Source organism: Chanodichthys erythropterus, chromosome 12 (genome assembly GCF_024489055.1).
Source record: "Chanodichthys erythropterus isolate Z2021 chromosome 12, ASM2448905v1, whole genome shotgun sequence".
NCBI lineage: Eukaryota > Metazoa > Chordata > Actinopteri > Cypriniformes > Xenocyprididae > Chanodichthys > Chanodichthys erythropterus.
The window spans coordinates 16924643-16937917 of record NC_090232.1 but is presented as its reverse complement, the minus strand read 5'-3'; the positions used below and the strand labels follow the sequence as shown (position 1 = coordinate 16937917).

Below are 13275 nucleotides of genomic sequence, written 5' to 3'. Positions count from 1 at the left end.
GCACCGTGATGCCGTTGGACAGACCGGGTCAATTATTAACTTAAACCCTAAAGTCGGTGGGAACAATTGTCCCATACTGTGGAGGAAAGCGCTGTGCTATTTTGGACCAGAGAATAACAACATTAGGCATCTAAAACAGAGGAGAATAGTCACAGCTTGGGTAATTGAATGAATGCACGTCTTATACATATTTGTTACGCCCTAGTATCAAATCTGCCGCTTAAGATGAACCATGAAGTGCTAAAAGTCAATAGAAATGTTTAGATCGGTGTGTTGCTCATCAGAACTTGTGCAAACATTAACGAGGAAATAAGGAGCGCAATTTGCAATTTGGTCTGTCTTTAGGAAAGACACCCAATCGTGACCCTTAAAAGCACAAAGTCTGTCGAGTTCTTCACATACCTGCTGACAAAGCTTTAACTCCATTTATGAAAAGATCAGAGCTTACATTAAGCCTGCATGCAACTTTCCATTTTTAAAAAAAAAGAAACCGTGGCATAACAACACCTCTAGTTTTAGACTGAAATGCCCTGCCTTACTGCATTAAAGTATTCAGAAGTAAAAGATCCATTTCATATTCAAGCCATTGACTTACAGCCATTTAAAAAAATATATTTTATAATTAATTTTATTTAAAAAATTTATTATTTTATTTTAAAAAGTGTTGATCATCACAACAAATACTGGAATAAATGAATAATTGAAATGCTTATAAAAGGTTTGCTGCATCCCGGATAAAATTATATTAGTAATTTTGTGAGGTAGTATTGAGTGGGTGTCATACAAGTGTGCATTTGTGTGCACATATACTGTATATTTCATATAAAATGCAATTTAGAAAACTCCATAAATAAGTGTTGATCCAGTCCAACAGAATCCCATACAACACTACACTAATTGAATGTAGTAGAGCCTATAGCTATCTTCACCCCATATCCTGTCAGATGTGGTCAAATACAACTACAGTTGGATAGTTACAACCACATATGGGATAACATGATAGTATTAGAAGAAAACTCATGTTTATTGTGCACCTCCAAGATAAAAATGAGATCCATTAACCAAATTTAGACTGGTGGTTTAAGAACGACTTACCTGCTCCGGAGTTTCTGTGCATTCCAGGCCCTGCATGCCTGTGGGCGCCTGGGGAAAGCATGCTCCCGGGTGGGCGCAGGTTTTCCGTGTGTCCATGAGCAGCGCCGAACTGCTGCTGCTGTTGGTGGTGTTGGTGGTGGCTTATTCCTCCAGCTGGACTTAGCGCACCACCGCCACTCCCAGCATTACCATTCGAGTTAGATAATCCACCGTGGTAAAATCCAGACCGCGAGCGAGATCGAGTCCTGGGGGGCTCCATAGTCACTGGATGGGGGTGGTGATGATGATGATGATGGTGGTGGTGGTGGAAAGGGGAAGTGGGAGGGGAATGAGACACCGCAGAGGAGCTCTCAAGCGCTCCAGAAAGTCTAGTGCTGCCCAGGCTGTGGCCCCCCTCCGAACCCCTGTATTCCGCTGGCTGGGCCCCTGCGTCCTCGCATAAATCAGCACGCTTGGGAACGGGGTCCGGGGAACAGACGCGGGGCTCTCGAGATGTTGAATGACCAGTAGTGGCGATTGGCATTTCCTTCCGGCTTATATGATTCCCCCTCTCTCACTTCCTCCTCTTCGATTCCACGCCAGAAAACACTTACAGATTAAAACACTGTTTAAAAAACACATTTCAGTCATTAAAATGCTTACAAACATTAAGTTCAAAAATACTGTTCAAATATACAACATGAGTTATTAAAACGTTTTAAAAACCAAAAAAAAGTTGTTAAAACACTCTAAAGCACCAGAGTTGACATTTAAATGAACCAAAAACCGTTTAAAAACATATAAGACTCATGAAACTTAAAAAAAAAAAAACATTTATAGTAAAAATTAAAACACAATTAAAAAAAGGAATTAAAAATAATTAAGTTATGAATAACAAATAAAAATGAATTAGTTAATTTGCTTTTATTAACTTCAAAACCTTAATACATTAAGGTAAAATTACATATATTAGTCTTTTAAAACAATATTTTTCACCGTTTATAATAAGATAATGGGACAATGACGATCCAAATCTGCAGATTAATAAAACTGGTTTACTAACAAAAGGATGAGGTTTAAAGCCTCTTTTTTTGTTTTAGTAACTTCATTCCTTCTAGGCGTGTCCTACGTACTAAATGCAAAAATATTATAAAAATATCAACAATATTCTTCGTTGTCCCTTTAGGGATATTTAAAACATTTTGAAACCAAACTTCCGAACCCAAACCAAGTCATATCAAAGGAGAAATAAGAAACAAAAAACAACACAAAAACTAGCTGCGACGCGCTACACAACACAGCACGCACGTGCGTTATGTTTATAATTAATAAAGTACATAAATAAAAGTACATAAGACAATAAGAGGGAGCAGCTGGTTATCAGACACTTCCGTGAAGCGCTAGCGTTAGCTCCCAGCTACACAAAAACACACAAATAAACATAATATTGCCTGTCTGCCGCTCTTTTAACACATCTAACACACAACTATACTCTATCCCAACCCGCCTTACTCATCCACACAGTGTTTAACTGATTTAAATCACATTTAGAGTGAAACCATGTAGATGTATTAGCTTATGTTAGCAGTGAATGTCGCGCTGGCTTTAGTCCACCATCTGCCTTTAGTCTCACAAAACTACCACAAATAAAGCCCTGGTCGTCCTTTAAAACCTCAGGGCCACATGTCCTGTCCTGTACATCAGCTCATCGCTAATGAATCTGCCTGGGTTATGAAAAACATTGATATTTATAAACTGTTTTGTGGCGATCAGTGAGAGGCGAAGCGCTCTAAAGTCCCTAATTATATTTACATCAGTGGAAAAACGGTGAAGAAAAGCTCTTTTTTCCACTCCTCCCACTCAAACAAACGCATGTATATATTAGCTATTAAATAAAAAGCGGAACTTACCCGGAGCTGAGTGGAGCTGTGTGTTATGAAGTGTTTTTGAGCTGATCTTTTGGCGTGGTGCTCCTGCGCTCAGACGGTGTCAGTGAGAAATAATGTGACAGACCATCAGCGCGATTTCACAGCTCCAGTACAGCAGACCAGAGAAGCCGAGCGCCGAGCGACTGTGAAGAGTCCACGCACAAAATGAAGTGGAAACAAGCACTTAACTTACTGCTCTCAAACCCAAATCTTTCACAATTGAGGCCTATTTAACAATCCACCATTTTCAACTGAAATCAGAGACAAACTTCCATACCTACTGAATGAAACCCTTCTGAAAACAATGAAAATGTCGAATGGTAAGTGATCTGCCATTTCTACAGAACTTGTAACAAAGCTTATAAACACGCGTTTCTATGACAAAACTTAAAACGTGTGTGTGGATGGATTATTAGAGCTTTTTTTTATAAGGACAGAGTATAACTGCACACTAGGCTAACTTAGGCTAAGTATTATTATATCCGATGTTTCGGCAGACGAGCAGCCTTCAGCGCTATTTATGGATCATTGGAGCTAACATATTTTAGCAATGTGTCTCTTAAGACTTGGATGATATATTCCCATATGCAAATTAAAGTAGTTTAGAAATATATTACTTATTTAGGCTATCCTTAAAGTGTTTAAGGAGAACTGTCGTCACAATATTTTATTTGAAACCAATAATAGTGGTTTCTAATGAGGTAAACTGATTACTAATGCCTAAATACTCATTATTAATGGCATAAAGTTAAAATGGAAATAAAGTTCTGAAATAATACACTGATTTTAATATTATTATTAATAATAATTATTATTATTAAAGGGTCAATTCACTCAAAAATGAAAATAATGTCATTAATTACTCATCCTCATGTCGTTCCACACCTTCGTTCATCTTCTGAACACAAATTAAGATATTGTTGATGAAATCCGAAGGATCAGTGAGACCTCTCTTGAGAGCAAAGCCATTCAAACTCTCAAGGTCCAATAAAGTACTAAAAACATATTTAAATCAGTTCAGTGGTTCTATCTTAATATAATAAAGTGACAAGAATACTTTTTGTTCACCAAAAAAACTAAATAATGACTTTTCAACTATCTTTATGGGCCGATTTCAAAACACTGCTTCAGAGCTTTATGAATCGAATCAGTGAATCGGAAAGTCACGTGATTTCAGCAGTTTAGCCGTTTGATAGGAGATCCGAATCACTGATTCGAAACAAAAGATTCATAAAACTCAGAAGCTTCATGAAGCAGTGTTTTGAAATCGGCCCATCACTATAGACCCCTTAAAAGTTTGTAAACATTGCAACGTTTCCTGGTGGGCGGGGCTTAGCTGGAGGCAAAAAGAGACGCTGGACTCAATGTTGACAAGCATAAGCTAGCATGTTTTAGGAGGGATTTATTAAACATGGATGCAGAAGAAGGTTCAGAACTGTCCGAATATGTTCAGTCACTGACTCTGTGGGACCATGACAGCTATTTTTGTAAATTAACTTAAGTTTTGGATATTTCCTAGACAACATATGAATTACTTTCGGGTGGTTCGGGGCATTTTGTCAAGGCTTACTGTGTAATGTAACCTAATGCTGGGCTAACTATGATTATGGCTAGCAATGTGGATTATTTTAAGAGACCATTCAAAGGATGGCACACACATCTATCACTGTATGTTTGTTTAACATTTAAGCTAGCTACTGCACTGAAAGTTGGCGACTTTTCACCTATACAGGAACTTGCTGATTTGATAAAACCAACACACCATTACATATGCATCGATTATTTTACCTGATATGAAGTGTGCACTGCAAACACGAGTATTATTTATGATCGTCTCCGTCCAGTCTGTATGTCGTATTGCATTCAACCACAATTATCTTTTTGATTTCTGTGAAGGAATGTCTGCCGGGATCTGGTAAAACTTTAGTTTTGAACCAAAAGTCCTGTTCCTTCTATTCTGGCAGCCAAAAACACAAGAAGACGATATTTTAAAGCCAAAACCTCAAACTTTTAGCGCGCCTGCTATTAGTTCTTATTTATGTTTTGCCTCCAGCTAGAGCGGTGACGTCACAGTGACATAGGCGATTAAGGGGTCTATATTGTTGAATAAAGTCGTTATTTATTTATTTTATTTTTTTGGCTCACAAAAAGTATTCTTGTCGCTTTATAATATTAAGGTAGAACCACTGAACTCACATGAACTGTTTCAAATATGTTTTTAGTACTTTTATGGATCATGAGAGTTTGAAAGGCCTCATCGGATTTCATCAACAATATCTTAATTTGTGTTCCAAAAATGAATGGTCTTACGGGTGTAAAACGACATGAGGGTGAGTAATAAATGACATTATTTTAATTTTTGGTTGAACTAACCCTTTAAATATGTGGTGCCTATGAAATCGATCGTGTTTCTATTGCTCTGGTCTAGTTGGAGCACTGAAGGGAATGCAAACTAGAGAGATGCGCCGCTGAAGGGGAAACGCGTGAATAATTTACAAATGTTAGATGCTTCTCCAATTTATCTTGACAACACGTATAAACTGCCGTCATTTACTTAAATATCCCCCGTACTTTTTCGATTTATGCAAACGTTTGATTTGCTTCGTCTGTAGTTGTTAACATGGGCCATTCTCTAGGGCTTGTTGGACATTTAAACCTGATCACGCCTCTTTTTGGCCAGTAGCAATAGTGTGGACATCGATGGAAGTCGACCAAGGCAAAACAAAGATTTAATGAAACTGACAAAAATATGTTGTTTACTTTTAAGTGACATGATTCTAGATTCACTTCCCTCAGTCTTGGATTAATGTATTTTAGTCTGAAGTATCAAATTTATATGTGAACATGTAGTAGCAGGCTAATTTATGTCCTGAGATAGTAGCCTATAAAGGGGGGCTGGTTTTTAATCTTGCTCTTTCTTTCTCTTTTTTTTTCCATTTAACTGATTTAACCCAGAAATAATGTGTTCTGGGTTAAATAAAATGTTTAGTGAATTAACAGATCTGCAGTTTTCTTCAAGAAGTCTTCAGTGAGTCACATAGGAGCTGTGATGTGTGGGTGTGCAGTCCCATTTTATAATCCCACCTTGACACACTGTTTTTATCTCACTTTCTTTTGAAAGTCACATGCACGTCATATGCTTCCCAGAATGCGTTTACGATATACTGTTTATTCGTGTCCTGTTATCTCTTTATGTGTAAAGCTCCGAGCCCAAAGTAAGATCTTTTCTGGTAACACTGAAACGCATAGGATAGATACTACACTTATAGAAGGCGTGTTCTGTAGTGATAATTTAAAGATTGGGCGAGAGATGGCAGCAAGAGGGGCTGCTTTGAAAGGAAATATGGGGGAGTGATAGAGAGAGGGATAGGGGGATGGGGAGAGAGAGGATGGGGGTAGGGAGGTGTGTGAGAGTGTGTGTAAGGGGGGGCTCGGCTGATATGTCCTCTTATTGGTTTGTTCAAATGGTGGGGGAGGGGCACCCAGCATACACCAGCTGTATGAGGAGAGAGAGGAGAAACAAAGGGTGAGATGGCGAGGGGGGGATAGCGTATATTTCCTCACTAATATTCCGGGATAATTAAAAATCAGGCAGGGCAGATGATTTAAAATGCTGATACGCTCAAATTAAAAATGAACATGCACCCAGATTCTGATCTGTTTCAATATTAAACAAAAAAAAAAAACTAGTGGAAAAACTTGCTTTTAAGAATATAACTCTTTTATTAATACTTAATGAATATTTTACAGTAGTTTTATGTTTTCAATTGTTACATTGTTTTTTTTTTATCCAGTGCCCATTCTCAGCACTCTTTGACCAGGCAGATTTTATTCATCAAGAGATCTTTGTAATGTAGTGAAATGCATATACGTACATAAGCCAGATGAAGCTGTGCTTTGCATTATTTATTTAAAGGACAAAGGAATTACTGGAACCCTCGAAAACCAGTGTGACTAGTCTCAAAAAAGAGAGAGCGCGCAAGACCGAGAGAGAGGAAGAGAGCAGACTGGGTGAGAATGAGCGAGAGAAAGAAGGGGGAAAAAAACAGGAAATGAGAGAGGGAGAAGGGAGGAGAGCGCCCGGTCTCCTTGTGTTTAAGCCAAACCAAATCTGAGGGAATTGGCATTGGCCGCTTCGCATGAGAACCGAGAGGAAAAAACTATAAGACAGAAAAAGGTTGAAGAGAAATGCCAAGAATGCAAAGGCAAGAATCAACACATTTAAGAGTCTTTCGTTCTGCTGGCTGACTCGCTCTCTTTTCTGAATGCAATTATAAACTACCACATTTTCACACTGTAAGCTGAAAGCCGGTTTTGATTAAGACGCGTCGACTTGGGTGTTGGTAGTTCGGCGTTAATTAGTGGAAGACCTGGGTTTAATCACCTCTGCGGGCCTGTAAACATAAAAACATGTCTACTAAACCTAAAAGTTCTTCAAAACGGTGCATTCTGGTAGGCAGCTGGGACGTCTTAAGCTGTCTTTGAATAGTTAGACACCACCATTTGGCTGGGACAGATGAGTTTACTGATTCGGGATCGCTGTGATGTTTTTTGGAGTTGAAATAGTGGGATTCTGGTCTAGGCATTCCGTGTTGCGTCTTCCATGTTAACATCAGAGGTTGAGTGTTTTTGCCAAGTTTTCTATAGCGGGTCAGGCGTAGATACGCTGTCTGCTTTCAAGTCACATGGCCCATGGATGTCATGCCAAAACCTAACACACACACAATCATATATACATCACACACATGCCAGCTTGTCTCAGGCCTGTGGCTCTGTATGTTAACGTGCCACATACTGTTCACATAAACATGTTTTATGACATGTTACTAATGCCAAACCTAGATAATCACGAATCAATTTGCTAACAAGAAACTCTTATGAGTTGTTTCCTTTTAATGAAACTTTTAAAGAGACTCAAAAACTCAGGAGTTGGCATGTTTAATCAGTCTGGCGAATTCTTCAATGAATGAATTCACCAAATCAGTTAGAGCGGCTATAATCAACTGTACAAGTTCCATCTTAAAAGAGTGCTGTAGGGAAGATGTATATTTGGAGGTTAAAACCCAGAAATGAGTTAACATTTTAGCACTTCTGGTTCCATCGTCTTGGAGTCAATGAGTTTATTTGAATAGGATGTTGGTTAAATGCCTGAAGTAAGGTCTGTGTTTAACACAATCTCAAGATATTTTCTTATTTTAATGTATGACAAAATAAATTCACCTTCCCCATTCAGGATTGTTTAAAGGTGCCCTAGAATCAAAAATTGAATTTACCTCGGCATAGTTGATTAACAAGAGTTCAGTACATGGAAAAGACATACACTGAGTTTCAAATTCCATTGTTTCCTCCTCCTTATGTAAATCTCATTTCTTTAAAAGACCTCCGAAAAACAGGCAAATGTTACGTAACAGTTGGGATCATTAATATGTATGCCCCAAATATTTGCATATGCCAGCTCATGTTCAAGGCATTACACAAGGGCAGCCAGTAACGTCTGGATCTGTGCACAGCTGAATCAACAGACTAGGTAAGCAAGCAAGAACAATAGCGAAAAATGGCAGATGGAGCGATAATAACTGACATGATCCATGATATCATGATATTTTTAGTGATATTTGTAAATTGTTAGCATGTTGCTAATGGACTGTTAAATGTGGTTAAAGTTACCATCATTTCTTACTGTATTCACAGAGACAAGAGAGCCGTCGCTATTTTCATTATTAAACCCTTGCAGTCTGTATAATTCATAAACTTCATTCTTTATAAATCTCTCCAACAGTATGTAATGTTAGCTTTAGCCACGGAGCACTATCAAACTCATTCAGAATGCATGCAGTATGCATGATGAACATCTTGTAAAGATCCATTTGAGGGTTATATTGTTGTGTGAACTTTGTAAATACACTGTATTATAGTCGAGAGCTCGGGGGGGCAGGGAGCGTGCGATTTAAAGGGGCAGTGCATAGTTAATGATGCCCCAAAATAGGCAGTTAAAAAAAATGAATTAAAAAGAAATCTATGGGGTATTTTGAGCTGAAACGTCACAGACACATTCAGGGGACACCTTAGTCTCTAGCGTCAGTCAGGTTTACATGCATAGCTCTTATTAGCCTTAGCCTACGTCTGTTACATCGGGAACCTTAAGGCCTGTACACACCGGGATGAATATAGCGCTTGATTATCGCCGACATTTAACGCCTCATGACTAAACAGACTAAAACGCATTCATTTTTAAAAAAAACGCCACAGGTTTGTTTTTTTGGTTTGACGCACCGTTAAAAACTGACAGACCAATGAGAGTGGTGTTTTTTTTCATGTGCCTGGAGCTGCTGAAGTTACAGTAAAACACGACTTGTTGGCGCTCAAGCACAAAACGGGCTTGCCTAGCACACAGTGATACCAAGATGACGACAAGGAAGACCCCTACAAACTATCCCTGCATCTCAAACAGCTCTCTAGCTTCCTAGGTCGTATCAGTATACCGTGTAAATGAATGTGGCCGACTCCCTGATCAGTGCCCTGACTAGTGAACTAGGGAGCTGAATGAGATGCATGCTATGGGTGCTCTGCCAGTTCTTGGCCACATCAATAGATGTGTATTATTTCTGTATTTTTACTGTTTTTTTTTTTTTTCTTTTACATTCAAGAAATATAGTTGAGAATGTCCGTTTCATAAATATGTTTATTTGCACTACTGTCATTGTGACTTATTTGCAGTACCTTTTCTGACTACCATCTCTCATAGGTCATATGCCATATATGCCATTTTATTAATATTATAAATATGTTTATTTGCACTACAGTTAAGCAGAAGCGCCATATACTGTCAGGGAGTGAATTTGCATGTTCACTCTGCGCATCGGCAGTGAAAAACGCTTGGGTATGAACACAAAGAATGTCTCTTGAAAAACGCTGGTGATTAACGCGTGCGATATTTGCCCCGGTGTGTACAGGCCTTTAAACGTCATGACTCTGAATGGGAAAACTCACTAGTCCACTTTTATACTCAAACTTTCAGGGGAACTATATATTAAATAAACATTGTCAAGATGGTTAAAGATGGTGATGATGTTGAAGTAAACTGACCGTGGTATAGTTTGTTTATAGACTACGTTTAGCTTTTTATTTCTGTCGATTGTATTTAGGCTTCTAAGTTCATAAAAGTTGTTCATTTAACATGATGAAAAAAACTTGTAAGAATTATAAACTTTTGTTGGTCGGAGCTTATTTTCTGCAATAATCCAAAAGCCAGTGGAAAAATCCTGTTGGGTTTTTGTTGAGGGAACCAGGGTGATGCTAACGTCTGGGTTGCCCTACAAAAATATGTTATTACTGCAGTGCTCTATACATCATTACTTCAGTGTAACCATTAGGCTGCTCTAACTTGCACTGAAAGAAAGCAAAAATATATAAAGTTTTTGTTCATGTTCATCCTAATTTTTATAGCTACTTTAAGCATTATGGTAATGCAGTTAATTAATACACATCTTCACCTAGAGAGCTTAATTTTAGCTCTTTAGGTCCAAGTATGAAAAAAGTTTGGAAACCCCTGTACTAATGTACACTCCCAACATCTTATTTTGATATATTACCATTTTCATAAACCAACCAGGTCTAATACAAAAAAAGGTTTATTATTCAGAATATTTGAATGTATAGTCAAACTGTTTTCAACATTTTGAAGTCATTTTTCCTACATTTGAAAGAAAGCTTTCATTAGACACTGACACAACTTACCCCAAAGCATCTGACTCACTTTATCCCACAGCTACCATTCAGGATGCTTCATTTAATAATTCATGGCTAATCTTTAGCAAAATAATTTACATCTTCATTGGCAATTCACCAACATGTATAATGTATATTTTCAGACCTGAATAAATTTGCTTTGACCTCAAATTAATTTTATGTGCACTGTGGAAAATATACTTTGAAATGCAAACAACAGTTCTGAATAAAAAATGATTGTCACTTTTCTTGTGTTCATCTCCCAGACACCGGCAGCTGTAAATGGTGAGTACTTTCTAAATATGTATTCACAATCACATGGCAAAAATTGTGTACAGTTTGCTTGATTAAGAGGGTGACACAGCTTACCCCACTCTCCCCACTCTTATTCTATCCCCTCTCCTCCATTTCTCAGCCAGAAAGAAGAGGATTTAGGCTGGTTTTTCAGAGCCAAACCAAACCAGCATGAAAAAGGACAGAAAGAGAAGCCCTCCCTTCCTCTAACCCTGTTTTGCTCTTCTCTGTGTAGTTTGGCAGTAGACGGTAGTGCTTGTGTGTGTGTGTGTGTGTGTGTGTGTGTGTGTGTGTGTGTGTGTGTGTGTGTGTGTGTGTGTGTGTGTGTGTGTGTGTGTGTGTGTGCGGTCTGTGTGAACAAGCGCTCATGTGGACAGGGCTCTGACTCTGCTGTTTGGTGAAGTTCCCAGTTAGGCTTGATGGGAAATGCTTTTTTATCCCTCACTGAATGAAGTTGGTTCAGCATACACAAAACTGTAGAGTAACCATTGGACCAAACGCTGAGAAGAAACTCATGCCTGATGCTTACCTGCCCAACAGAAATCCACTATTTAAAGGTACAATATGTAAAATTTTTGCAGTAAAATATCCAAAAACCACTAGGCTAGTGTTATATATTTTGTCCAGCTGATTACTAACAATATCGCTAATGTTTTCAACTACTTGTAAATCATGAGAAAATTCCCATTCTAAACAGTGACACGGGGCAGTGCAGTCGCCTGTCAATGACGCAGTTACCTTTGTTACCGCCTTTACTGACGTAGAAACCACATGACAACAGTGCCGTGGACAAATGCGGAAGTAGAGTCTAGCGTCCAGCAAACCACTAGCTTGCTTCAAGCAGTTCCTTATTTACTTCTTGCATGTTTTATGGTGGATTGTGTTACTTATTTATGGAACATAATTACTGTTTACCATCTGCCGCTTGTTCTGTCGACAAGGACAGCTCCCGTAAACTCATGACCGGAAAAGCGGAAGCGGCGCCGGCGACTGTGTCATAATAAAAGTCCCGCTGCTCGTGAGGCGTGTGTTGATCAATCGCTCCAGCTCCTCGTTCAGCTCCCGCAACACTCAGTCCTGCTCTGCTTCATACTACAGTAACATTAATAATCGCATCCACGAACATGAGTTCTTCCAGACTCCAATCCCTATTCTTTTGCACCGTCTGTTGAGGTAGAGACCACATGTCCCAAGTTTCCGCTCTAAAACTTAGCGTCATCAAACTACGCCTTTGTTTTGAATAGGCTTCTAGCGACCTCTAGCGGAAAAAATTATAACAAATTGTACCTTTAACCCTCTATGGTACGTGTCATGTTATTAATATGGAATAAACTACCATTCAACAGTTTGGGGCAGTACAATTTTAAGATTTTGAAAAAAGTTTCTTTTGTCCCATTTGTTGGATCAGAAATACAGTAAAAACAGTCATATTGTGAAATATTATTACAACTTAAAGCAACTGTTTTCTGTTTTAATATATTTTAAAATGTAATTTATTCTTGTAATGGCAAAGCTGAATTTTCAGCATCATTACTCCGGTCTTCAGTGTCACATGATCCTTCAGAAATCAATCTAATATGCTGATTTGGTGCTCAAGAAACATTTCTTATTATCATCAATGTTCAAAACAGCTGTGCTGCTTAATATCTTATGGAAACAATGATGCATATTTTTCAGGTTTCAGTTTTTTTGTAACAGTACAATGCTTTGTAATTTTTACTGTCGCACTTCTTCAGTTTAATGCATTCTTGCTGAATAAAAGTATTAAAGGTGCTAAAGAGGATGTTTTGTTTTATACATTTTTGCAATATTACTTGAAACTGTCTTTACAAACTGATAAAAGACTATTTATTAGGTGCACTGAAAGGAATAATATTAATATACATCATCTGTGCACGAGGTAGGGCCTTAAAAATATCAGCCAATCGTTTACGCGATCATCGCATAAACGATTGGCCCTCTGGCTTGTCAATCACTGCCATGACGTTCCTTGTGAGAGACGAGCGCGGCTGCGCGCTCCAGTAACTTTCCACACTCCACAGGCGCCGCATGCGATGCAGATTATGAGTTACCTGCGGTGAGTCCGACATAATGAATCCACTAACACAACACAGCGAATGCCGGTGGTAAACACTCATGGTGTTTACGAGTTTTGGGAGGCGTTCCTTCGAAGGAGGGGGGTTGTTCTTACGCATGCGCTCATTTCAAAAACTCTAACAGTCTGGTTTCTCAGTCGACGAAAAAATCCTCT

The 13275-nt window shown here is 38.5% G+C and overlaps 1 protein-coding gene and 1 long non-coding RNA gene across 7 annotated transcripts in view; one reads left to right on the top strand and one right to left on the bottom strand.

Annotated features, from left to right (window-relative positions):
* The window catches only part of rnf38 (ring finger protein 38), a 36116-nt gene extending 32990 nt beyond the window's left edge, over positions 1 to 3126 (bottom strand). For 3 of the 6 annotated variants that reach the window (XM_067405309.1, XM_067405314.1, XM_067405315.1), the window contains exons 1-2: positions 2985 to 3125; positions 1096 to 1699 (exon numbers count right to left, since the gene is read on the bottom strand). In XM_067405309.1, the coding sequence (XP_067261410.1) occupies positions 1096 to 1618 (523 nt within the window). In that variant the 5' untranslated portion in view covers positions 1619 to 1699; positions 2985 to 3125. Of the gene's footprint in view, positions 1 to 1095; positions 1700 to 2984 lie in introns of those variants that run through there. The other 3 variants (XM_067405313.1, XM_067405310.1, XM_067405316.1) reach the window with 3 other exon arrangements.
* A 58-nt stretch (positions 3127 to 3184) lies between these two features.
* Positions 3185 to 13266, top strand: LOC137033159 (uncharacterized). The gene is made up of 3 exons (XR_010896823.1): positions 3185 to 3322; positions 10997 to 11015; positions 11146 to 13266. It is a non-coding gene; the product is annotated as an uncharacterized lncRNA (long non-coding RNA).
* Positions 13267 to 13275: the final 9 nt, after the last annotated feature.